The following is a 24,185-nucleotide window of genomic DNA, read 5'->3' as shown; positions in this document are numbered from 1 at the left end:
CCACAGCCTCCCAGACACTGTTCCAAGAGGTGTACTGTTTTCCCTCCCTGTAGATCTCATGGCACTCGTTTTTCAGCCTTCCTTACCTTGGCCATGTTCCTGAGTATGGCACACCTTGTGCTTTAGGATACTCCAGTAACGTTGCAGCTCTGAAATATGGCCAAACTGGTGGCAAATGGCATCTTGGCAGCTTCACGCTTGATTTTCCTCAATTCATGGGCAGTTATTTTGCACCTTTTTTGCCCAACATGCTTCTTGCGACCCTGTTGGCTATTTGCCATTAAATGCTTGATTGTTCGGTGATTACACTTCAAAAGTTTGGCAATTTCAAGACTGCTGCATCCCTCTGCAAGACATCTCACAATTTTGTATTTTCAGAGCCTGTCAAATTTCTCTTCTGACCCATTTTGCCAAAAGAAAGGAAGTTGACTAATATTTAAGCACCCCCTATATAGGGTGTTGATGTCATTACACCACACCCCTCCTCATTACAGAGAGGCACATCACCTGATTTACTTAATTGGTAGTTGCTCTCAAGCCTATACTGCTTGGAGTAGGACAACACGTATAAAAATTATCATGTGATCAAAATACTCATTTGCCTAATAAGTCTGCACACAGTGTATTTTTAATTTCTTTTTTTATTAGTTAATTATCTATATTTTAGCTTGTGTTTTTTTAAAATCCTAGAATTAATCTAATCATTGAACGAGTTAAGATGTAGTCTATGTGCATTTCCTTGGTAATTAATGGGTTAACTGATTGTTACATTTTGCCTGTGATGTGAACCTTATATTGTCAAGTTTTTAAAACTATGTGAGTTTTAAAAATGAAATCCGTTTTCAAGCAACCATCGTGGTCTTTTGACAGCATCCGTTTTAAATCAAATATCTCTGTTCTATCACCATACATCGAAATTGGCCCCTTGCTGGGACCCGCGATTGGAGCAGCAGTCAGGACCCCAGGCATTATCCCAGTGTTGTGCCTGAACAGCACAATCGTACCAGGTGAGCCTTTCCATAGAGCTCCACAGTATCTTAGCATTGTAAGTTCACCCATTGCAGCGCCTCTGCTTTCTTTTCATTTCCACAAGATTATTAAAAACACGTTTCAGGGACAGTCCCTCCCCTTCATCAATTTTAACAAAACAGAGTCATTTACACTCTTCTACAAATCGTAAATAATGTGCAATTGCTTCTAAAATATTAACCATTTACTGACAAGTTTAAAACAGACATTATAACAAAACTATAACCTAATCAAAAATTCACAGCTATATATATATATATATATATATATATATATATATATACAGTGCCTACAAGTAGTATTCAACCCCCTGCAGATTTAGCAGGTTTGATAAGGTGCAAATAAGTTAGAGCCTGCAAACTTCAAACAAGAGCAGGATTTATTAACAGATGCATAAATCTTACAAACCAACAAGTTATGTTGCTCAGTTAAATTTTAATAAATTTTCAACATAAAAGTGTGGGTCAATTATTATTCAACCCCTAGGTTTAATATTTTGTGCAATAACCCTTGTTTGCAATTACAGCTAATAATCGTCTTTTATAAGACCTGATCAGGCTGGCACAGGTCTCTGGAGTTATCTTGGCCCACTCCTACATGCAGATCTTCTCCAAGTTATCTAGGTTCTTTGGGTGTCTCATGTGGACTTTAATCTTGGGCTCCTTCCACAAGTTTTCAATTGGGTTAAGGTCAGGAGACGGACTAGGCCACTGCAACACCTTGATTTTTTCCCTCTTGAACCAGGCCTTGGTTTTCTTGGCTGTGTGCTTTGGGTCGTTGTCTTGTTGGAAGATGAAATGATGACCCATCTTAAGATCCTTGATGGAGGAGCGGAGGTTCTTGGCCAAAATCTCCAGGTAGGCCGTGCTATCCATCTTCCCATGGATGCGGACCAGATAGCCAGGCCCCTTGGCTGAGAAACAGCCCCACAGCATGATGCTGCCACCACCATGCTTGACTGTAGGGATGGTATTCTTGGGGTCGTATGCAGTGCCATCCAGTCTCCAAACGTCACGTGTGTGGTTGGCACCAAAGATCTTGATCTTGGTCTCATCAGACCAGAGAACCTTGAACCAGTCTGTCTCAGAGTCCTCCAAGTGATCATGAGCAAACTGTAGATGAGCCTTGACATGACGCTTTGAAAGTAAAGGTACCTTATGGGCTCATCTGGAACGGAGACCATTGCGGTGGAGTACGTTACTTATGGTATTGACTGAAACCAATGTCCCCACTGCCATGAGATCTTCCCGGAGCTCCTTCCTTGTTGTCCTTGGGTTAGCCTTGACTCTTCGGACAAGCCTGGCCTCGGCACGGGTGGAAACTTTCAAAGGCTGTCCAGGCCGTGGAAGGTTAACAGTAGTTCCATAAGCCTTCCACTTCTGGATGATGCTCCCAACAGTGGAGACAGGTAGGCTCAACTCCTTGGAAAGGGTTTTGTACCCCTTGCCAGCCTTGTGACCCTCCACGATCTTTTCTCTGATGGCCTTGGAATGCTCCTTTGTCTTTCCCATGTTGACCAAGTATGAGTGCTGTTCACAAGTTTGGGGAGGGTCTTAAATAGTCAGAAAAGGCTGGAAAAAGATATAATTAATCCAAACATGTGAAGCTCATTGTTCTTTGTGCCTGAAATACTTCTTAATACTTTAGGGAAACCAAACAGAATTCTGGTGGTTTGAGGGGTTGAATAACAAATGACCCTCTGAATAAACTTTTCACAATTTAAAAAAAAAAGAAATAACATTCTTTTTTGCTGCAGTGCATTTCACACTTCCAGGCTGATCAACAGTCCAAATGTCACAATGCCAAGTTAATTCTGAATGTGTAAACCTGCTAAATCTGCAGGGGGTTGAATACTACTTGTAGGCACTGTATATATATCACAATTAGTGTATATCAGCTCACCTTGTAAGAGTTCACTCCTGGCTTCTCCCTGGAGCACGGACAGGCACTGCCACAGCCCAATATTGCAAGTAAAAGAAAGAAAAAACATCCAGCTCTTCAGGCGAGGAAAGCCATGGTCTTTATTTCAGCATGCAGACAGCGAATGACATGACCAGCACACCACTACGCGTTTCAGGTGAAACAATCACCCTTAATCATGATGCTGGGAAGGCGGCACTACAAGGTTTATATACAATTACTGATTGACAACACAAGTGTTTAAATTACTTGAGCACCAGACATACATGTTAAAAATATTGCTTTCATAAAAAATATATTTTTTCTATATATAGTACAAATAAATAATCAATTTCTTGAAATATCTTTAAATTTCTGGACTGGGTTTAAATGTATATTCTATAATACTCATTATGGTACACCAATATATGTATGCACATATACACAAAGGCATGTGCATATACATGTGCATAAACAAGCATGCATATGCATTCATTTTTCTATATTTTTTTCCTCCATTTCCATTTATGTTATATTTTATGAAATTTAAATTAGAAATGAATATTTTCAAATTAAATGCCATTTTATATGCATATATCATTAATTAACCATATTTTTCCAAGAATATCTCTAAATACAGATAAACCCAATTCATCCATTTTTGTACACATTCCATTCTCCATTGTAATGAATTTATGTTGTTGAAAGGCCAATTTTCATGATTTTATACTGTCGGCATAAGTGAGATATAAGTTGTAATTTATACTAAGCAAAAGCTACTTTGATTTTATTTTAGTTCACAGGTATTTACATTAAACTGTCATTTATAATATATCCCTTGCTTTTGTTTTACTCAGAGTGTGGCAACACATTTGTACATACTAATTAGAGCTCATTAAGATAGTGCTAATCCAGCAAGTCACTATCAGATCAGATCGCATGCTGTGAATAGAGCAGTTCAGTCCCCGATGCGGCCCGTTCATGAGTTTCACATGAATTTACATATATTGCAAGCACTGGGAATCACGCTCATAAACTTTTAGGAGCAAAATCACACCCTGCAGATAGCGACCTCCATAGTCAGCACACAGGAGAAATTTATATGCTATGGATAAGACAGCTAAATTCTCCACATAGCCGCACATGTGCACCGCATAGGAGTCGCACACACTGCAGGTAATGTGAATCAAGTTTGTAAATCCCACATTTTGAGGCAGAATCCCATGCTGCAAATGGTTGCTTACTAAGTCAATACTTGGGAATAAGTCCATATACTGCAGATGAAACGATTAAAATCTCAATATGATTGCACATGTACAAAAATAAACCGCACATGTGCAAGCAGTGTGAACCTACTCCAAAGAAAAAACATTATTTATTGGATTGCGCTTCTCACACACTGAGTCAATTTTAGCAACGTTAGTGGTAGACAGTTAATTTACGTATTGTGGAAAAATAAATAAACCACAATATAACAGCATGACGAGGCTTATTTATTATATGTTTTTAATAATGAATCATGAGGTCTCTGCGGAGATTCAGACCATCTGGAAAAGTGGTTCCTAGTCTGAATATCCACCAGACCTCTCTTTTGCGTAAGATTTTTTCTATATTACCTCCTCTATGTGGTCTGTGTATTTTTTCTATACCATATACCTGCAAAGTATCAAATTTCCCATTATGTTTATTTATAAAATGTTTTGATAACTGGGAGATACCTTTAGATATTTTTTTATGTGTTATATCATGCAGGTGTTCTTTTATACGTATGTGTAATTTCCATTTAGTACTACCAATATATTTTAGTTTACAAGTTGTACATTCTGCCAAAAAAACTATATACGTACTCCTACAATTTATGAAAGTTTTAATTACATAACTGCTACTGGCATTATTATTACTGAAAGATGTGGTTTTTTTAGGGGTTATTAGACACAATTTACAGTGTTTTCTTGCACATTGATAGAATCCTTTTAGAGATAACTGTCACGCTCTCCGGGTCCCCTGCTCTGCTCCCCGGCTCACCTGCCACGCTCCCCGGCTTCCCTGCTTCGCTCCCCGGCTCCTCTGTCAGGCGTCCCCCGCTCCACGGTCTCAAGCCTCCATCACCTGCGGTCCCCAAGCGGCCCGGTCCCCGCTCCCGGCGCCCGTCGGCAGCCCTGCTCCAGGCCGGCTCCCCTGCTTCCTATACACCGCTCCCTGCCCTGGCTTCTGGCACCCGGGCCTCGCGCATGCGCATTAGGGTGCGCGCGCGGTCATTGACCCTCTCTTAAAGGGCCAGCGTCCACTGACAGGAAATTGAACACACAGGTACAGGGTATAAAGGGGTTTAATGTCCAAGTGGGCGGGGCCTGTTCTTCGTGTTTCCTAAGCTAGGAGTCAGGTCTCCTTGTGTCTCTGTGATATACTTACCTATCTCTCTTCTAGAGCCGCTCCTGCCTCGCCATCCGGTCCTGCCGATTCCCGAACCCCGAACGCTGACTATCTGCCATCCCGTCAGTCCGTACCATCTCTGATCCCTGTGGTGACCCGTCCTCTCGCTCCATCAGTTCCGGACTCTGCCTGACAACATCTCGGCCTCCGAACCTGAGCTCCGTCACCCGGACTACCATCAGTGACTCCATGGTCCCAGGGACTTCTCCATTCCACTCTTTTGCACGGACTGTCCTGCTACCCGTAGTGCTCCGGCTACCGGACCCCTTGCCTTCATTAAGGTGTTCGGCCCAGTGGATCCACCTCCTGGGTCTGCCCGTCCACCTGGCCCTAACAATAACCAGTTAGTGCCTGTGAGATTCGATGTCTTACTATTAATTTCACTTGGGGAAAGTTTATCACCCAGGGAAATTGCTCTCCTGGCAACCACTCTACAGTTGTTATCTAGAAATCTTCTCAAGGTTGTGTCTTCTTTTAGTGTGTTTAAATTGTGATAGAAAATCTTACGTATATCTTCAAATTGATTACTGTATTGTAATGCTAAGGTAATAACTGAATTAGCAGTAGGCCGATTTTTGGGTAAATTCTGAATGGAAGCTTTAGATAAACTATTTTTAGATTTTGCAATTTTTTTGTGCTCTGCTGAGCATCTAATTTTTATATCCTCTGTTTTTAAGTCTTGAGTTTATTGTGTTAATTTCAGTATGAAGGGTTATTTTTGAATTACAGTTTCTATATGCCCGTTGGGTTTCCCCCACTGGTATGCCCTTAATGGTATGCATGGGATGATGACTTGCTGCATGCAATATTGTATTTCCTGATACTTTTTTTCTGTGGGTGCATGTTTCGATGTTTCCATTATTCTTACCTGTCATTCGCAAATCAAGAAATTCTACAGCATGTTGCTGGAACTCCACCTTAAATCTTAAGTTGAGAGGATTGTTGTTTAAATAAGTAGTGAGGTCTGATACGAGAGGTCCACCGCCCGCCCACACCAATTTAAATAACTTGAATGTCCAGCAGAGGGAGGCACTTTGTCAATTGGAAAACAACCATAACATTGTGATTATAAAATCTGATAAGGGGGGATCGGTGGTAATAATGAACAGAGTTGACTATATTAATTGGATACATCTCCTGTTATCAGACAAGAATACCTATATTTCTGTTGCCACCGATCCCACCCTTACTATAAATAAAAAAATCCATAAATTGGTAAATGAAGGAGTCTCCCTTGGCTGTTACAGTGAAAAACATGCAGAGTATTTCAAAATTAATATCCCCAAAATACCCATTTTATATGGGTTACCTAAAACACATAAAGGAGAAAATCCACCTCCCATGCGTCCCATAGTGTCGGGCATTGGTTCGGCGGGTGAGAGGCTGGGACAGTGGATTGATTCCATGTTGCAGCCTCTGGCCCGCCGTGTTCCAGGTTACCTTAGGGACACCATTAGTGTCTTGGATGGGATCAGAAACATCAAATGGAAAAATGATTATGGCTGGATAACAGCAGATGTTATCTCTTTATATACCTCAATACCACAGCAAGTAGCATTAATGGCAGTCCATCATCATTTAACGAAGTACTCTAATTTTGATAGTGAAAGAAGGGAATTTTGTTTACTTACCGTAAATTCCTTTTCTTCTAGCTCCAATTGGGAGACCCAGACAATTGGGTGTATAGCTACTGCCTCCGGGGGCCACACAAAGTATTACACTTAAAAGTGTAAACCCCTCCCCTCTGCTATACACCCCCCCGTGCATCACGGGCTCCTCAGTTTTGGTGCAAAAGCAGGAAGGAGGAAACTTATAAATTGGTCTAAGGTAAATTCAATCCGAAGGATGTTCGGAGAACTGAAACCATGACCAAGAACAATTCAATCTGAACAACATGTGTACACAAAGAAATAACAGCCCGAAGGGAACAGGGGCGGGTGCTGGGTCTCCCAATTGGAGCTAGAAGAAAAGGAATTTACGGTAAGTAAACAAAATTCCCTTCTTCTTTGTCGCTCCATTGGGAGACCCAGACAATTGGGACGTCCAAAAGCAGTCCCTGGGTGGGTAAAAGAATACCTCGGTAAAAGAGCCGTAAAACGGCTCCTTCCTACAGGTGGGCAACCGCCGCCTGAAGGACTCGCCTACCTAAGCTGGCATCTGCCGAGCGTAGGTATGCACTAGATAGTGCTCCGTGAAAGCGTGCAGACTCAACCAGGTAGTCGCCTGACACACCTGCTGAGCCGTAGCCTGGTGCAGCAACGCCCAGGACGCACCCACGGCTCTGGGAGAATGGGCCTTCAGCCTTGAAGGAACCGGAAGCCCAGCAAAATGGTAGGCTTCAAGAATTGGTTCCTTGATCCACCGAGCCAAGTTGACTTGGGAGCTTGCGACCCTTTACGCTGGCCAGCGACAAGGACAAAGAGCGCATCCGAGTGGCGCAGGAGCGCCGTACGAGAAATGTAGAGTCTGAGTGCTCTCACCAGACCTAACAAGTGCAAATCCTTTTCACGTTGGTGAACCGGATGAGAACAAAAAGAAGGTAAGAAGATATCCTGATTGAGATGAACAGAGGATACCACCTTCGGGAGAAATTCCAGAACCGAACGCAGAACCAGCTTGTCCTGGTGAAACACCAGGAAGGGGGACTTTGCCTGACAGCGCTGCTATGTCAGACACTCTGCGGAGTGACGTGACTGCCACTAGGAAGACCACCTTCTGCGAAAGGCGTGAAAGAGAATATCCCTCATTGGCTCGAAGGGTGGTTTCTGAAGAGCCGGTATCACCCTGTTCCGATCCCAGGTTCTAGCCGACTCCTGTAAGGAGGGACTATGTGGCAAACCCCCTGCAGGAACGTGCGTACCTGAGGGAGTTTGGCTAGACGCTTTTGAAAGCGCCGAAACTTGTCCCTTAAGGGAACCGAGAGACAACCCCTTTTCCATTCCGGATTGAAGGAAGGACAGAAAGTGGGCAAGGCGAATGGCCAGAGAGTAAAACTCTGATCAGAGCACCAGGATAAGAAGATCTTCCACGTCCTGTGGTAGATCTTGGCGGACGTCGATTTCCTGGCCTGTCTCATAGTGGCAATGACCTCTTGAGATAACCCTGAAGACGCTAGGATCCAGGACTCAATGGCTACGCAGTCAGGTTGAGGGCCGCAGGATTCAGATGGAAAAAACGGCCCTTGAGACAGCAAGTCTGGCCGGTCTGGTAGTGTCCACGTTTGGCCTACCGTGAGATGCCACAGATCCGGGTACCACGACCTCCTCGGCCAGTCTGGAGCGACGAGGATGGCGCGGTGGCAGTCGGATCTGATCCTGTGTAACACTCTGGGCAGCAGTGCCAGAGGAGGAATACGTGAGGCAGTGGAAACTGCGACCAATCCTGAACTAATGCGTCTGCCGCCAGAGCTCTGTGATCTTGAGAACGTGCCATGAATGCCGGGACCTTGTTGTTGTGCCGGGACGCCAATAGGTCGACGTCCGGCTTCCCCCAGCGGCAACAAATCTCTTGAAACACGTCCGGTCGAAGAGACCATTCCCCTGCGTCCATGCCCTGGCGACTGAGAAAGTCTGCTTCCCAGTTTTCTACGCCCGGGATGTGAACTGCGGAGATGGTGGAGTCTGTGGCTTCCACCCACAGCAGAATCCGCCGGACTTGCTGGAAGGCTTGCCGACTGCTTGTGCCGCCTTGGTGGTTGATGTATGCCACCGCCGTGGCGTTGTCCAACTGAATTCGGATCTGCCTGCCTTCCAGCCATGGCTGGAACGCTTTTAGGGCTAGAACACTGCCCTTATCTCCAGAACATTGATCTGGAGGGAGGACTCTGCTGAGTCCATGTACCCTGAGCCATGTGGCGGAGGAAGACTCCCTGACAGACTCGCATCCGCCGTGACCACAGCCCAGGATGTGGGCAGGAAGGATTTTTCCTTCGACAAGAGTGGGAAGAAGCCACCACTGAAGGGAGGCCATGGCTGCCCGAGAAGGAGCAACGTTCTTGCCGAGGGACGTCGATTTGCTGTCCCATTTGCGGAGAAAGTCCTATTAAAGTGGGCGCAGATGAATCTGCGCAAACGGAGCTGCCTCTAGTGCTGCCACCAACTTCTCTAGGAAGTGCATGAGGCGCCTCAAAGGGTGTGACTGGGCTCGAAGGAACGATTGCACCCCTGTCTGTAGTGAACGCTGTTTGTCCAGCGGAAGCTTCACTATCGCTGAGAGAGTATGAAACTCCATGCCGAGATATGTCAGTGATTGGGCTGGTGTCAATTTTGACTTTAGGAAAAATTGATGAACCACCCGAATCTCTGGAGAGTCTCTAGAGCAATGTTCAGGCTGTGTTGGCATGCCACCCGAGAGGGGGCCTTGACCAGCAGGTTGCCTGAGAGAGTAGGACCGCTACCACCGTTGTCATGACCTTGGTGAAGGCCCGTAGGGCTGTCACCAGGCCGAAAGTTAGTGCCACGAACTGAAGGTGTTCGTTCCCTATGGCGAAGCGCAGGAAGCGCTGATATTCTGGTACAATCGGCACGTGGAGATAAGCATCCCTGATGTCGATTGATGCTAGGAAGCCTCCTTGGGCCATCAAAGGCGATGGCAAGCGGAGAGATTGCATCCGGAACCGTCAGGTTCTCTGTCCGTTGAGCAGTGTGAAGACCAGAACGGAGCGGAGTGATCCGTCCTATCTGGTACCACGAACAAGCTGGAGTAAAAGCCGCGACTACGTTCTTGAAGCGGAACGAGGATCGCAACTCCTCCTGCCTTGGGAGTGTTCACCGCCTGGACACGTGCATCGGCTCGCTCGGGTGACGGAGATGCCGTGAAGCAACGAGTCGGAGGACGAGAACTGAGCTCTATCCTGTGACCGTAAGACAGAATGTCTCCTACATCGGTCTTGGACATGTGGGGACCACTCCCCTGACCTGGACCGCCATGCAGAAAAGGTTCTCTGTGCACGGGGGAGGATGAAAATACCACCGCCTGAGACGTCAAAGACGCTAATTGCGGAGCACAGGATGACCGCATTGATCTGAGACAGAGCAGCTGAGATAGCCTGGAGTGCCCACCCCTGCAAAGGCTGGGGCAACGGACGCGCCTATGGCTTCATAGATGGATCCCATTAGGAGTTCTATCTGTCTGTCCGTGGCATTCTTGAGCGTGGATCCGCCAGCCACTGCTACTACTGATCTAGCCGCCAGTCCAGAGACTGGAGGGCACCTTATGACACTGAGCCGAAACCTTAACAACGTCAGAGGGGAAGGGACAACGTGTGTCATAAGGCGTTCAGTAAAACGCTTGTCCGGGAAGGTGTGCTTCTGGACAGAATCTGTGAAACCTTGAGAGCCACGTACGGACAGAGTCCTGGGTTGCGACCTCCGCCCCATCCTCTAGAGGGTCCTCAAACTGAGACCCTTGAAGAAGTCGGGGAAGATTCCAAGCAAGGCTGCTTAGCCGGACTGGGACTGCGGTTCGTGCTGGAGTTTACCACGTAATAACTAGAGGCCACCCCAGGAACGCGCTTCGTCGCAGACCGATAGAGGCCTGGGGCGATCCCGCAGTGCCCGGGGCCTGTGTAAGGGGCCGGTCTGGACTGCAAACTCCTAGTCTCTTAGCCGACCATTTGTCCATAGCCTGAGACATGGATAGTGACAATGACCCAGAGAGTTTCTCAGCAAAGCTGTAACTCTGTCCCTGCCGCCTGGACAGGGAACGCCGGCGAAGCTCAATCAGTGCCCCCGTCACCGGCTGAGCGAGTATGTTCACAGTGATCACTGAGGATACATATGTACAGCCGAACAGTGAAACTGCATACAAACATTATATGGCCATATATACAGTGTATCACATATACAGTTCATCACTCTAGGGGGCCCAGCATCGAGAAGAAGCCCCCTGATGTACCGACTCTGGAGCAGTATGTGCTGCTGAAAATATGGCTGTCGGCGTGTACAGTGGAGGGGGGAGCCGTGGGCTTAACCCCAAAAGTGCGGGAATCTGGTGCCCTGAGTGAAACGTGAGGGAGGCGGAGGACAGCCAAGTGTGCTCCAGCCGTCCCTGCTAGCCTCCGACTGACCGTCCCGCCCTTCCCCCTGACTGGCAGGGCCAGGGGCGGGAGTTTAAGGCGCTAGGCCGCAAAAGCCGGGAGCTAAAGTTACAGACCGCGGCCGGCAAGCAGGCGCGGTCGGCGCGGTAGTCGCCAAGTCTGAGGCGAAGCTGCTCTCTGCACCGTACCCAAGGGGACACTGAGTACCTTGAGGGGATCAGTTCCGTAGCGTGATTAGTGAGGGGGGCGGAGGACAGTGAAGTGTGCTCCGGCCCTCACTGTCGGCGTCAGCCCGACTGTCCCGCCCTTCCCCCTGACTGGCAGGTCCGGGGGCGGTATAATGATTGAACAGTGCCCGGGGCTGGACTGTAAGGCTTCTCCAGGAGTAGCCAAAAATCAACAGTGCGACCATACAAACAAGCATATATATATATATGTACACTTCGGCACTCAGTGGGGCCAGCACCTCAGGTGCTGCTTACCGACTGCTCACAGCGGTTGTGTGATCACCAGAATCCGTGCCCGGGCCTCCCTGATGTTGTCTCTCCTCTCCAGCGTCAGAAGTGCTGACAGGAATGGCTGCCGGCGTTCTGTGGGGAGGAGGGGGCCGTGGGCGTGCCCTAGAAAGTGCGGGAATCTAGTGCCCCACTGTGCTGAGTGAGGGGGGTGGAGGATACAAAGTATGCTCCAGCCCTCAGTGCTGCCGTCCTGTGCAGCGTCCCGCCCTTCCCCTGACTGGCAGGCCTGTGGGCGGGAATAAGCGAAACTAGGCCGCAAAAGCCGGGGACTAAAGTTATAAGCGCGGCCGGCAAATAAGCACGGCTGGCGCGGTAGTCCCCGGCGCACTAACACACCCAGCAGTGCTGCAGTGTGTATGGCACAAGCGCTCCATGCGCGGTCCCCACGGGGACACAGAGTACCTCACAGTAGCAGGGCCTTGTCCCTGACGATACTCGGCTCCTATCCGGCAGATTCCCCAGGGGCTGCGGAGGGAGCACGGTCCCAGTGCCTGGAGACCGATTAGGATCCCACTTCACCCAGAGCCCTAAAGGGATGGGGAAGGAAAACAGCATGTGGCTCCTGCCTATGTACCCGCAATGGGTACCTCAACCTTAACAACACCGCCGACCAGAGTGGGGTGAGAAGGGAGCATGCTGGGGGCCCTGATATGGGCCCTCTTTTCTTCCATCCGACCTAGTCAGCAGCTGCTGCTGACTAAGATGTGGAGCTATGCGTGGATGTCAGCCTCCTTCGCACAAAGCATAAAAACTGAGGAGCCCGTGATGCACGGGAGGGTGTATAGCAGAGGGGAGGGGTTTACACTTTTAAGTGTAATACTTTGTGTGGCCTCCGGAGGCAGTAGCTATACACCCAATTGTCTGGGTCTCCCAATGGAGCGACAAAGAAAAATCGTGTTCATATTGGAAGCCATCAAGTTTCTGATGGCGAATAATTACTTCCTATTTGATTCAAAGTTTTTTATTCAGAAAACCGGAGTATCTATGGGTGCCAAATATTCCCCGTCAGTCGCAAATCTTGTTATGAGTTGGTGGGAAGAAATGTACATTTACAGTGACATTAATCCATTTGCTAGGTGTGTGGTCTGGCACGGGAGATTCATCGATGACGTCCTCCTTGTGTGGGCGGGCTGTGGACCTCTCGTATCAGACCTCACTACTTATTTAAACAACAATCCTCTCAACTTAAGATTTAAGGTGGAGTTCCAGCAACATGCTGTAGAATTTCTTGATTTGCGAATGACGGGTAAGAATAATGGAAACATCGAAACATGCACCCACAGAAAAAAAGTATCAGGAAATACAATATTGCATGCAGCAAGTCATCATCCCATGCATACCATTAAGGCCATACCAGTGGGGGAAACCCAACGGGCATATAGAAACTGTAATTCAAAAATAACCCTTCATACTGAAATTAACACAATAAACTCAAGACTTAAAAACAGAGGATATAAAAATTGGATGCTCAGCAGAGCACAAAAAATTGCAAAATCTAAAAATAGTTTATCTAAAGCTTCCATTCAGAATTTACCCAAAAATCGGCCTACTGCTAATTCAGTTATTACCTTAGCATTAAGCTGGGTTCACACTAAACGACAGCGACAACGACGTCGCTGTTACGTCACCATTTTCGGTGACGTAACAGCGACTTTGTAAGTCGCTGTTATGATCGCTGCTTAGCTGTCAAACACAGCAGAAGCAGCGATCATAACGTCGCTGTGTTACATGTTCAGAGAGCAGGGAGCCGCGCTTAGCGCTGGCTCCTTGCTCTCCTAGGTACAGTACACATCGGGTTAATTAACCCGATGTGTGCTGCAGCTACATGTCACAGTGCAGAGAGCAGGGAGCCGCGCGCACTGCTTAGCGCTGGCTCCTTGCTCTCTTTGCTACAGTACCCATCGGGTTAATTACCCGATGCATACTGCAGCCACATGTCACAGTGCAGGAGCCGGCGCTGGCAGCAAGAGCGGAGGCTGGTAACCAGCGTAAACATCGGGTAACCAGGGAAAGGACTTCCCTTGGTTACCCGATGTTTACGCTGGTTACAGCTTACCGCAGCTGCCAGTGCCGGCTCCTGCTCGCTTCATTTCGTCGCTCTCTCGCTGTCACACACAGCGATGTGTGTGTCACAGCGGGAGAGTGACGACGAAAAAATGAAGCTGGACATTCAGCAACGACCTCACAGCAGGGGCCAGGTCGTTGCTGGATGTCACACACAGCGACAGCGACGGGACGTCGCTGCAACGTCACAGAAAATGGTGACGTAGCAGCGACGTCGTTGTCGTTGTCGCTGTGTGTGACACCAGCTTTACAATACAGTAATCAATTTAAAGATATACGTAAGATTTTCTATCGCAATTTAAACATACTAAAAGAAGACACAACCTTGAGAAGAATTCTAGATAACAACTGTAGAGTGGTTGCCAGGAGAGCAATTTCCCTGGGTGATAAACTTTCCCCAAGTGAAATTAATCGAATCTCACAGGCACTAACTGGTTATCTCTAAAAGGATTCTATCAATGTGCAAGAAAACACTGTAAATTGTGTCTAATAACCCCTAAAAAACCCCACATCTTTCAGTAATAATAATGCCAGTAGCAGTTATGTAATTAAAACTTTCATAAATTGTAGAAGTACGTATATAGTTTATTTGGCAGAATGTACAACTTGTAAACTAAAATATATTGGTAGTACTAAACGGAAATTACACATACGTATAAAAGAACACCTGCATGATATAACACATAAAAAAATATCTAAAGGTATCTCCCAGTTATCAAAACATTTTATAAATAAACATAATGGGAAATTTGATACTTTGCAGGTATATGGTATAGAAAAAATACACAGACCACATAGAGGAGGTAATATAGAAAAAATCTTACGCAAAAGAGAGGTCTGGTGGATATTCAAACTAGGAACCACTTTTCCAGATGGTCTGAATCTCCGCAGAGACCTCATGATTCATTATTAAAAACATATAATAAATAAGCCTCGTCATGCTGTTATATTGTGGTTTATTTATTTTTCCACAATACGTAAATTAACTGTCTACCACTAACGTTGCTAAAATTGACTCAGTGTGTGAGAAGCGCAATCCAATAAATAATGTTTTTTCTTTGGAGTAGGTTCACACTGCTTGCACATGTGCGGTTTATTTTTGTACATGTGCAATCATATTGAGATTTTAATCGTTTCATCTGCAGTATATGGACTTATTCCCAAGTATTGACTTAGTAAGCAACCATTTGCAGCATGGGATTCTGCCTCAAAATGTGGGATTTACAAACTTGATTCACATTACCTGCAGTGTGTGCGACTCCTATGCGGTGCACATGTGCGGCTATGTGGAGAATTTAGCTGTCTTATCCATAGCATATAAATTTCTCCTGTGTGCTGACTATGGAGGTCGCTATCTGCAGGGTGTGATTTTGCTCCTAAAAGTTTATGAGCGTGATTCCCAGTGCTTGCAATATATGTAAATTCATGTGAAACTCATGAACGGGCCGCATCGGGGACTGAACTGCTCTATTCACAGCATGCGATCTGATCTGATAGTGACTTGCTGGATTAGCACTATCTTAATGAGCTCTAATTAGTATGTACAAATGTGTTGCCACACTCTGAGTAAAACAAAAGCAAGGGATATATTATAAATGACAGTTTAATGTAAATACCTGTGAACTAAAATAAAATCAAAGTAGCTTTTGCTTAGTATAAATTACAACTTATATCTCACTTATGCCGACAGTATAAAATCATGAAAATTGGCCTTTCAACAACATAAATTCATTACAATGGAGAATGGAATGTGTACAAAAAATGGATGAATTGGGTTTATCTGTATTTAGAGATATTCTTGGAAAAATATGGTTAATTAATGATATATGCATATAAAATGGCATTTAATTTGAAAATATTCATTTCTAATTTAAATTTCATAAAATATAACATAAATGGAAATGGAGGAAAAAAATATAGAAAAATGAATGCATATGCATGCTTGTTTATGCACATGTATATGCACATGCCTTTGTGTATATGTGCATACATATATTGGTGTACCATAATGAGTATTATAGAATATACATTTAAACCCAGTCCAGAAATGTAAAGATATTTAAAGAAATTGATTATTTATTTGTACTATATATAGAAAAAATATATTTTTTATGAAAGCAATATTTTTAACATGTATGTCTGGTGCTCAAGTAATTTAAACACTTGTGTTGTCAATCAGTAATTGTATATAAACCTTGTAGTGCCGCCTTCCCAGCATCATGATTAAGGGTGATTGTTTCACCTGAAACGCGTAGTGCTGTGCTGGTCATGTCATTCGCTGTCTGCATGCTGAAATAAAGACCATGGCTTTCCTCGCCTGAAGAGCTGGATGTTTTTTCTTTCTTTTACTTACTGTATATATATATATATCTCAAACTAAAGCACATAATATATACACATATGCATATATAAATAATAAATTATAAATCCTGTATCGTCCATTTAACATTAAAAGTAAATTATTAAATATTAATTTTATCTCAAACACAGAAAAAACAATTACTTAGCGTGTAATTTCTATACACTACTTAAACCTTCTGGTGTTAGGGTTGATAATTTAAAAATACAAAAGGATTCTCTGATTATGAGTTTTTGGAATCTGCCAGGAACTTTTTCAGGCATATGCTCTAACTAGAGATTAGCAGACCTGTGGAAGTTCGGGTTCGCCGGGTTCAGCCAGACTTTAGGTAAAGTTCAGTTGGGGACCCAAACTAGACCTGAACCCCATTCGAAGTCACTGATTGAGCAGTTCGGCTCACAGCCTACATACAGCCAGCCATATACAGAGCACTTCCAGGGCAGGGAGGGTAAGTTTTTTTTTGAGACACACTACATCCGAAAATGTTATTTTTACCTCCAATGAGAGCCATTCAGAAACTGCAAGTGGCTCGTACTGGGCCAAGCACCGAGTGTACCTGAACTCAGTGATGCTCCATGGAATGATTAGCATATGTAAAACACTTCAATTCTAACTTGTACACTGATTTTTTTTTTTAAACGTTCGTGTTGGGTACGAACCCCGAACTTTACAGTTGCCTAGACAGACTATGATTCATTATTCCATTTTTAATATCTGATCTATGTTTGTTCATTCCATTATGCACCGGTTATATAGTAAGACCTACATATTGCAGGTTAAAACTGCATTCCAGTAAGTAAACTACATAGAAGTATTGCAGTTTAAAAACTGGTTGATGGGAAATTTTTCACCGCTAGCTGCTGAAGAAAAGTTCCTAAACCCATGTTTTAACATGACACAAGATAGACAGTTGACCCCCCCCTCTAACACCAATAAGTACCTACTAATTCGGGAAAGAGGCACAAATGATTCTTACTTACCACATATTTACCCTTTGTGTCGATATGACTACGTGCTAAATAATTTCTCAGGTTTTTATTTCTCCTGAAAACTAACTAGGATTTTTTGGTATTACTTTGGAACCCAATCATTCAGCAATATAAACCAATACACGCGAGAGTACAAGCTAAGAAATTGTGTTGTCCATGTGTGAGATATAATTAATATTTAACCCAATGGAGGATAAAGGATTTTCAAGATATTGTTTATATATGCATGTATGTATATATTATTTCCTTTTTATTTATACTGTGTATATATAAAGTGTGTGTGTGTGTGTGTGTGTGTGTATGTGTGTGAATTTTTGATTAGGTTAATGTTTTAGAAGCTACTTCTATATGAGTGGAAATGACTCTCTGTTTTGTTATATCTGATGAACTAGACGGACCGTCCTTGAAACGCGTTGTTTTAATGATCTCTTGACTCTTGGAAATGGCAGATGTTCCTTTAGAATAGCGCCCATATCATATCATAAATTGTTCACATTCATCTATTTCCCTGATTCTGTTCGGAAGCATTAGGAATGAGCGATCGGTGCAGCGGCTGGCTGGGGAGTGCCTTGAGCCTTTTTGCACTGTTGTGCTTGATATTAGCACAACTTGCCCAGGAGAGCGGTATGGATCACCATCATTGTACAATTTCTATTAGATCGACACACTCATGGAGAGCTCTTTCTCTTTCCCTTTTCTTATTTAAAACATGACATAGTAAAAAGAAACAAAAACCTCAGAGGAAAAAAACAGGATAAAAACCCATGTGAAAAAACATAATGAAAAAAAAACAAACAAAAGGCAAGTAACCTGAACAAGCTAATAGGTGCAAAATATCTACAACATCAAAAACTCATCAAATACTATTCTAAGTCCTCATTAAGACGTTTGTGATTTTTTCATCAGTCTTTTTGATCAGATTTTCATCAGAATTTGGTCAGTGTCAGTTTCTACCATCAGAATTTGTTTAGAGTTTCATCAGTTTTTCTTGGAGAAAGAAATAACTAAAGGAAATCTCTCAAGTATCTCATGTCAAACAGTGAACGAAAAATGGACAACACGCGGATAGCATTAGTTTGATCAGAGACGCATATCAAAATCGCTCGTGTTTACTTAATTTCATGCAGACAAATCAGGCTACAAAAATATAGGGACTTGTGAACATCCCTACAGATTATAATAGGCATAAGTTCTATCTGTAAAATATCAGAATTTGTAGGAGAAAAACTCTGAATAAGCCCTAAATTTACAATGTTTGAGAATTAGACAGTATGGATAAATGCACCTCAAAGTTTTCACACTTTTGTCCAATATTAAAAATCTTCTAAGAAATTTTAGAGGTCAAAGGTATTTTAAGGTCAGGTAAGAGTCTCAAGCAATAGCACTTTTATTCGGGGGTGTAACAATCATGGTTGCAGGGATCACGACCGAGCCCGGTGGTGCAGGGGGCCCGCCGACCCCAGCACATGTTTCAGCTGCATGTGCATCATAGGGCACTCATACTTCTGAAATATATCACAGCACAGAGACCTGTCAGGTCCCTGTGCTGAGATGTGCCAGCCTCTAATTACGGCTATAAATATTCACTGCTCCCCACACCCATAATCCAGGGCATGGGGAGCGGTGAATATTCGGACACTGCTGACAGCACTGTAAGTGGACGCGCATGACAGTAATGTCATGCACTGCGCCGCTTACACGCTGGTCAGTTGCCATCGTTGGAGAAGGACACCGGGGTAGTGGCGGGAAGAGGAGTGTAATCGTTTAGGGTTTTTTTTTACTGTATGTGGTGCACTGCAGGATCATAGTTACCAGGATGTGGACATATACCACAATAGGGCTATATACCAGGATGGGGACATGATTGGGACATACATCAGGATGGGGCTATATACAAGGATGTGACCAGGATAGGGACATATACCATGATGGGGCTATACACCAGGATACGGCCAAAATGTTGACATATACTAGGATGGGGCTATATCCCAGGATGTAGACATGATGGGGCTATATAGACCAGGATGGGGACATGATGGGGCCATATATACCAGATTGGGGCATATATCAGGATGGGGCTATATGGCAGGATGTGGCCAGGATGGGGACATATACTAGGATAGGGCTATATACCAGGATGGGGACATGATGGGGCCATGTATACCAGGATACTACAATGGCCCAAATATAGGGTGCCCCGGATCAAACTTTGCACCGGGGCCCATTGGACTCTAGTAACACCACTGCTTTTATTTTAAGGTTACAGATCAAATTATTATAATTATTGTAATATTAATTTCAGTTTGAAAATAATAATTTATATGCTGCAATGGCCATGGCCTCAAAAATGCTATAATATATAAACCACAGTGCAGGAAGTGTTTCATATGTCTGATTTTTTTTTGTTTACTTTATGCACAGTTGGTTAATTTATGACAATGAATCAGTTTGGATTTCTATGTATAACATGGGAAAAGTAGAGTAAAATGGCACGCTGTTTAAACAGTTACATGTCATATATTGGAAAAGCTCAATAGACTCAAATCACAGCACTAAAAAATATATATAGTGTGGGGTGCACCAATGTTGCTACATAAAAATAATCATGGGTGCTGCAACGTGCAGAAATAAAGCAATGACACAAGAAAAAGAGCTCTGCGTGAACATGTGCACACCGAGAATAAATATAGACAATAAGTTTACATATTTAATATCAAAACCATTTTATTATAATAAATACCAACCACAAACAATGATAAAAACATTTAAAATAGTAAGCAACCCCCACACCCCAAGTGGAACAAGTCCACAATAAAGTAACTGCCCCAATAAGCAATGCAATGTTGTGCGCGGCGACACGCGTAGGGTCTTCTCTACCTCCACCCCCAGGTCTGTTTGGGTCCTCCTGTGCCTCTCAATTTCCTTCCCTGGAACTACAGGGTTCTTATTACTTGGCCTATGTGCCCTGCCTTGGGCTCAGCTTTATCTGGCCCTGGGCCTATCATTTACTAATTGTATTGTTGCTTTTTACCACACCATATAGCATATCCACCGAGTCCTCTTGGTGGATTTCTGCCTTTGATTAGTGCACCTATCATGCACAGAAGCTCTTTATATGCAATTGGTGTGCTTACTATTATGTGCATAATTTATTGACGGCGGCTTTTATATCCTGGCCATCTATTTTACTCTGGTCCTCCAGATTTTGTGCTGAGGCTATTGTGCTTTGTTTTTCTTGATTACTACAGGTTCCCTTCTATACAATTGCATTGCTTATTGGGGCAGTTACTCTATTGTGGACTTGATCCACTTGGGGTGTGGGGGTTGCTTGCTATTTTAAATGTTTTTATCATTGCTTGTGGTTGGCATTTATTGTAATAAAATGGTTTTGATATTAAATATGTAAACTTATTGTCTATATTTATTCTCGGTGTGCACATGTGTTAGTGCAAAGCTCTTTTTCTTGTGTCAAACCACAGGATAACAAGATATAGAGAGAGACATAAGGGTTTATTCACACGCGCGTATAACACAGTGGATATCAGATGGCGCAACCCCATTCAAGTCTATTGGCGCATGCAAAACATCGGACTGCACTGGGATGTCAACTGAGTCCGATTTACGCCAGCACAGAAAAGGAGAAGTTAAGTTTTCCATCTTTTACTGACTTGTGCTCCGATTCTCTCATGCAAGAGAATTAGATCACAGTAAAATGACACTCGGCTCACACTCAGATCAGAATTTGACCTAAGTGTCATTAACCTTGTCTGGCTAATTTTATGGCATTTAGGAAATATGGCAATGTGAGCACAGCCTAAAATTGACACAAATGCTTCATAAAATTGACACTTTCTAAAGTGCTGGAAACCAGCTAAATTGATGTAAAGAAGTGGGATAACTACAATTTTCCCCTTCCATGTGGCAATAAGTTTAAGCTTTGAGCATTTCATCTGTAAAAAATAACATACTTTCATAGTCCTAAGGCTATGTGCGCATGTTGTGTAGTGTCCATGCTGAAAAATCTGCAGTGATTTGGCAGTGCATGTGCGCTTCAAATCGCTGCAGAAACACTGCGTAATGGATGCAGTGTGTCTGCAGAATAGATGGCGATTTCATGCGCTCTAGATGCTGCCTCCCCCATAGACAGAGCGGAAGCAGCATCCAAAGCGCACAAAATAAGTGACATGTTGCTTTTTTGAGCGCAGCGATTTGGATCAAAATTTCAGCATCTAAATCGCTGCGCTCTCAACGTGCGGATGGATTATGCACAATCTTCATAGATTGTGCTGGGGACGCAGGACGCATGTGCAGCGTAAACGTATTAAATTACGCAACGTGCGCACATAGCCTTAAGCTGGTGTCACACACAGCGACAACGACAACGACGTCGCTGCTACGTCACCATTTTCTGTGACGTTGCAGTGACGTCCCGTCGCTGTCGCTGTGTGTGACATCCAGCAACGACCTGGCCCCTGCTGTGAGGTCGCCGGTCGTTGCTGAATGTCCAGCTTCACTTTTTCGTCGTCACTCTCCCGCTGTGACACACACATCGCTGTGTGTGACAGCGAGAGAGCAACGAAATGAAGCGAGCAGGAGCCGGCACTGGCAGCTGCGGTAAGCTGTAACCAGCGTAAACATCGGGTAACCAAGGGAAGTCCTTTCCCTGGTTACCCGATGTTTACGCTGGTTACCAGCCTCCGCTCTTGCTGCCAGCGCCGGCTCCTGCACTGTGACATGTGGCTGCAGTATGCATCGGGTAATTAACCTGATGTATACTGTAGCAAAGAGAGCAAGGAGCCAGCGCTAAGCAGTGCGCGCGGCTCCCTGCTCTCTGCACTGTGACATGTAGCTGCAGCACACATCGGGTTAATTAACCCGATGTGTACTGTACCTAGGAGAGCAAGGAGCCAGCGCTAAGCGCGGCTCCCTGCTCTCTGAACATGTAACACAGCGACGTTATGATCGCTGCTTCTGCTGTGTTTGACAGCTAAGCAGCGATCATAACAGCGACTTACAAGGTCGCTGTTACGTCACCGAAAATGGTGACGTAACAGCGACGTCGTTGTCGCTGTCGTTTAGTGTGAACCCAGCTTTAGACTATCATTTATATCCTTGCCCTTATCTCCAGAACCTCTTACCAGCACCATTATATAGGTATCTTTAAAGCAAACAAGTTACTGGAGTAAGGAAATAAGAGCACAATCCATGGGTCACTGTACCTGCTTTCTTCTTTTTCAAAAAAGCTCTCTTCCCTAAACACCCTTTGTATTTGGCTTGGATTTTAGAAACTAAAAATTAAAGAAAAAAGTAAATTTAGGGCAAAAGTACAAACAAAAAAAGAAACAATGTAATTTATAATAAATGTGGCAACATAGTCAATGAGACTGAGATGGGTGATAGGTTAGTAATTATGAACGTTACCCAACTGATGCTTCCTCAGTTCAAAGGCATCCACAGTGGAAAATAAAGTACGAGGAAAACGTATGAACAACTTAGTCCTGAAAATTAGTAAAAAAAAATTAAATATTATTATAAATATTTTAGGAAAGATTTATACAACCCCATCTTCATGTTTACTCAGGATTTGTTTATCTCTTGTAACCATGGAGACACATAGGTTTGCATAGAAGCTATGTACACAAAGTATTATGATATTGAAAAATTTACAATTTAAAAAGTTGCTTCCTTTTCTAATTAACAAGGAAAAATATAGCTGATTCTAGTAAGGTGCAACAAAATATTTACAAGAAGCACACCTAATATAACAATTGCTGTATCTTTGGGCTACCGCTACTCCAGATAGAGACATCGCCACGAGTCATGAGCTGGCACAAATTTCAGCTACAATGTATGCTATAATCCTAGCATGAATTATAATCCATTTATTGCACGATAATAGAACATGCCCCATTGCTAAGCCCCACCCAAAGTTTCATAGTGTTTAAGGTTGAAGCTAGTCTTAAGTTCATCGAGTTCAAGCCATGACCAAACCTAAATGTTGATCCAGAAGAAGGCAAAAGAAACCCATTCGACAGACAGTAAGCACCACATTAGGGAAAAAATTCTTCCCGACTCCATATACAGCAATCAGACTAGTTCCTTGGATCAAAGTGTCAGGGGTAGCACAAGCAGGAAATATTTTGACAAACGCTGAGAATTTTTGATGATAGTTTATAATCTTCTGCTCAGTCATGGAAACCCATAAAAACAAAGTTGGTTAAATTTGTCTTGGTTGACATTACCTTCCAAGTTTGTATTCATTCGATTGATAACCAATATGCTTCACCAATCTTTCAACTCCTTCTCGTGCAGGACCAGCCCAGTTTGGCCATGTTTCTGGACACAATGATTTATATCTACAGTGCAAAAAAATATATTATATCAGTTTATTTTGTGCTATGAAGACTCACAATTAATTTTAAAAAACGTGCCAGTTTGTGATTAGTGAACCTTAGGACATAGTAGAGTAATATTCATTTTTGCCATGTTGCTAAAATGGAAAAAGGGAACCAACCAGCAGTATTTGCATATATTGTATAAAGTAAAGTCAGTACTATACTGGCGCTAGGATGCTGAATGTAATCGTACTTTTTGTTCTAAGATTGAAGGTTTTATTTCAGAAATATGTGCAAGTAAAGTTCTAGCAATGCATTGCAATTTGATTGACAGGTGCAACAGGAGGGGAATATGTGTGTCCGATCTTACTATCTATTCCCGCCCCTGTCTGCCTGCCTGGCCTTCCTTCCTCTGTCGCCGTCATAGACGTTAATTCCGGTGCAGGCAGATAGACAAGGGTGGGAATATATAGCAAGGCCCAAACCAAATATTCCCTACCTGTTGCACCTATCAATCAAATA

General features: G+C 43.8%; 1 protein-coding gene across 1 annotated transcript in view; it reads right to left on the bottom strand.

The window, feature by feature from the left end:
• The window catches only part of MYO1H (myosin IH), a 234,293-nt gene that overhangs the window by 68,536 nt on the left and 141,572 nt on the right, over nt 1–24,185 (bottom strand). Inside the window, exons 20-22 of the mRNA XM_075320032.1 lie at nt 23,571–23,684; nt 22,750–22,826; nt 22,548–22,616 (exon numbers count right to left, since the gene is read on the bottom strand). Of these exons, the coding sequence (XP_075176147.1) occupies nt 22,548–22,616; nt 22,750–22,826; nt 23,571–23,684 (260 nt within the window). The remainder of the gene's footprint in view (nt 1–22,547; nt 22,617–22,749; nt 22,827–23,570; nt 23,685–24,185) is intronic.

The sequence above is a fragment of the Anomaloglossus baeobatrachus genome, chromosome 1 (assembly GCF_048569485.1).
Source record: "Anomaloglossus baeobatrachus isolate aAnoBae1 chromosome 1, aAnoBae1.hap1, whole genome shotgun sequence".
NCBI lineage: Eukaryota > Metazoa > Chordata > Amphibia > Anura > Aromobatidae > Anomaloglossus > Anomaloglossus baeobatrachus.
Note: the sequence above shows the minus strand (reverse complement) of the source record. Positions and strands in the feature narration are given on the sequence as shown.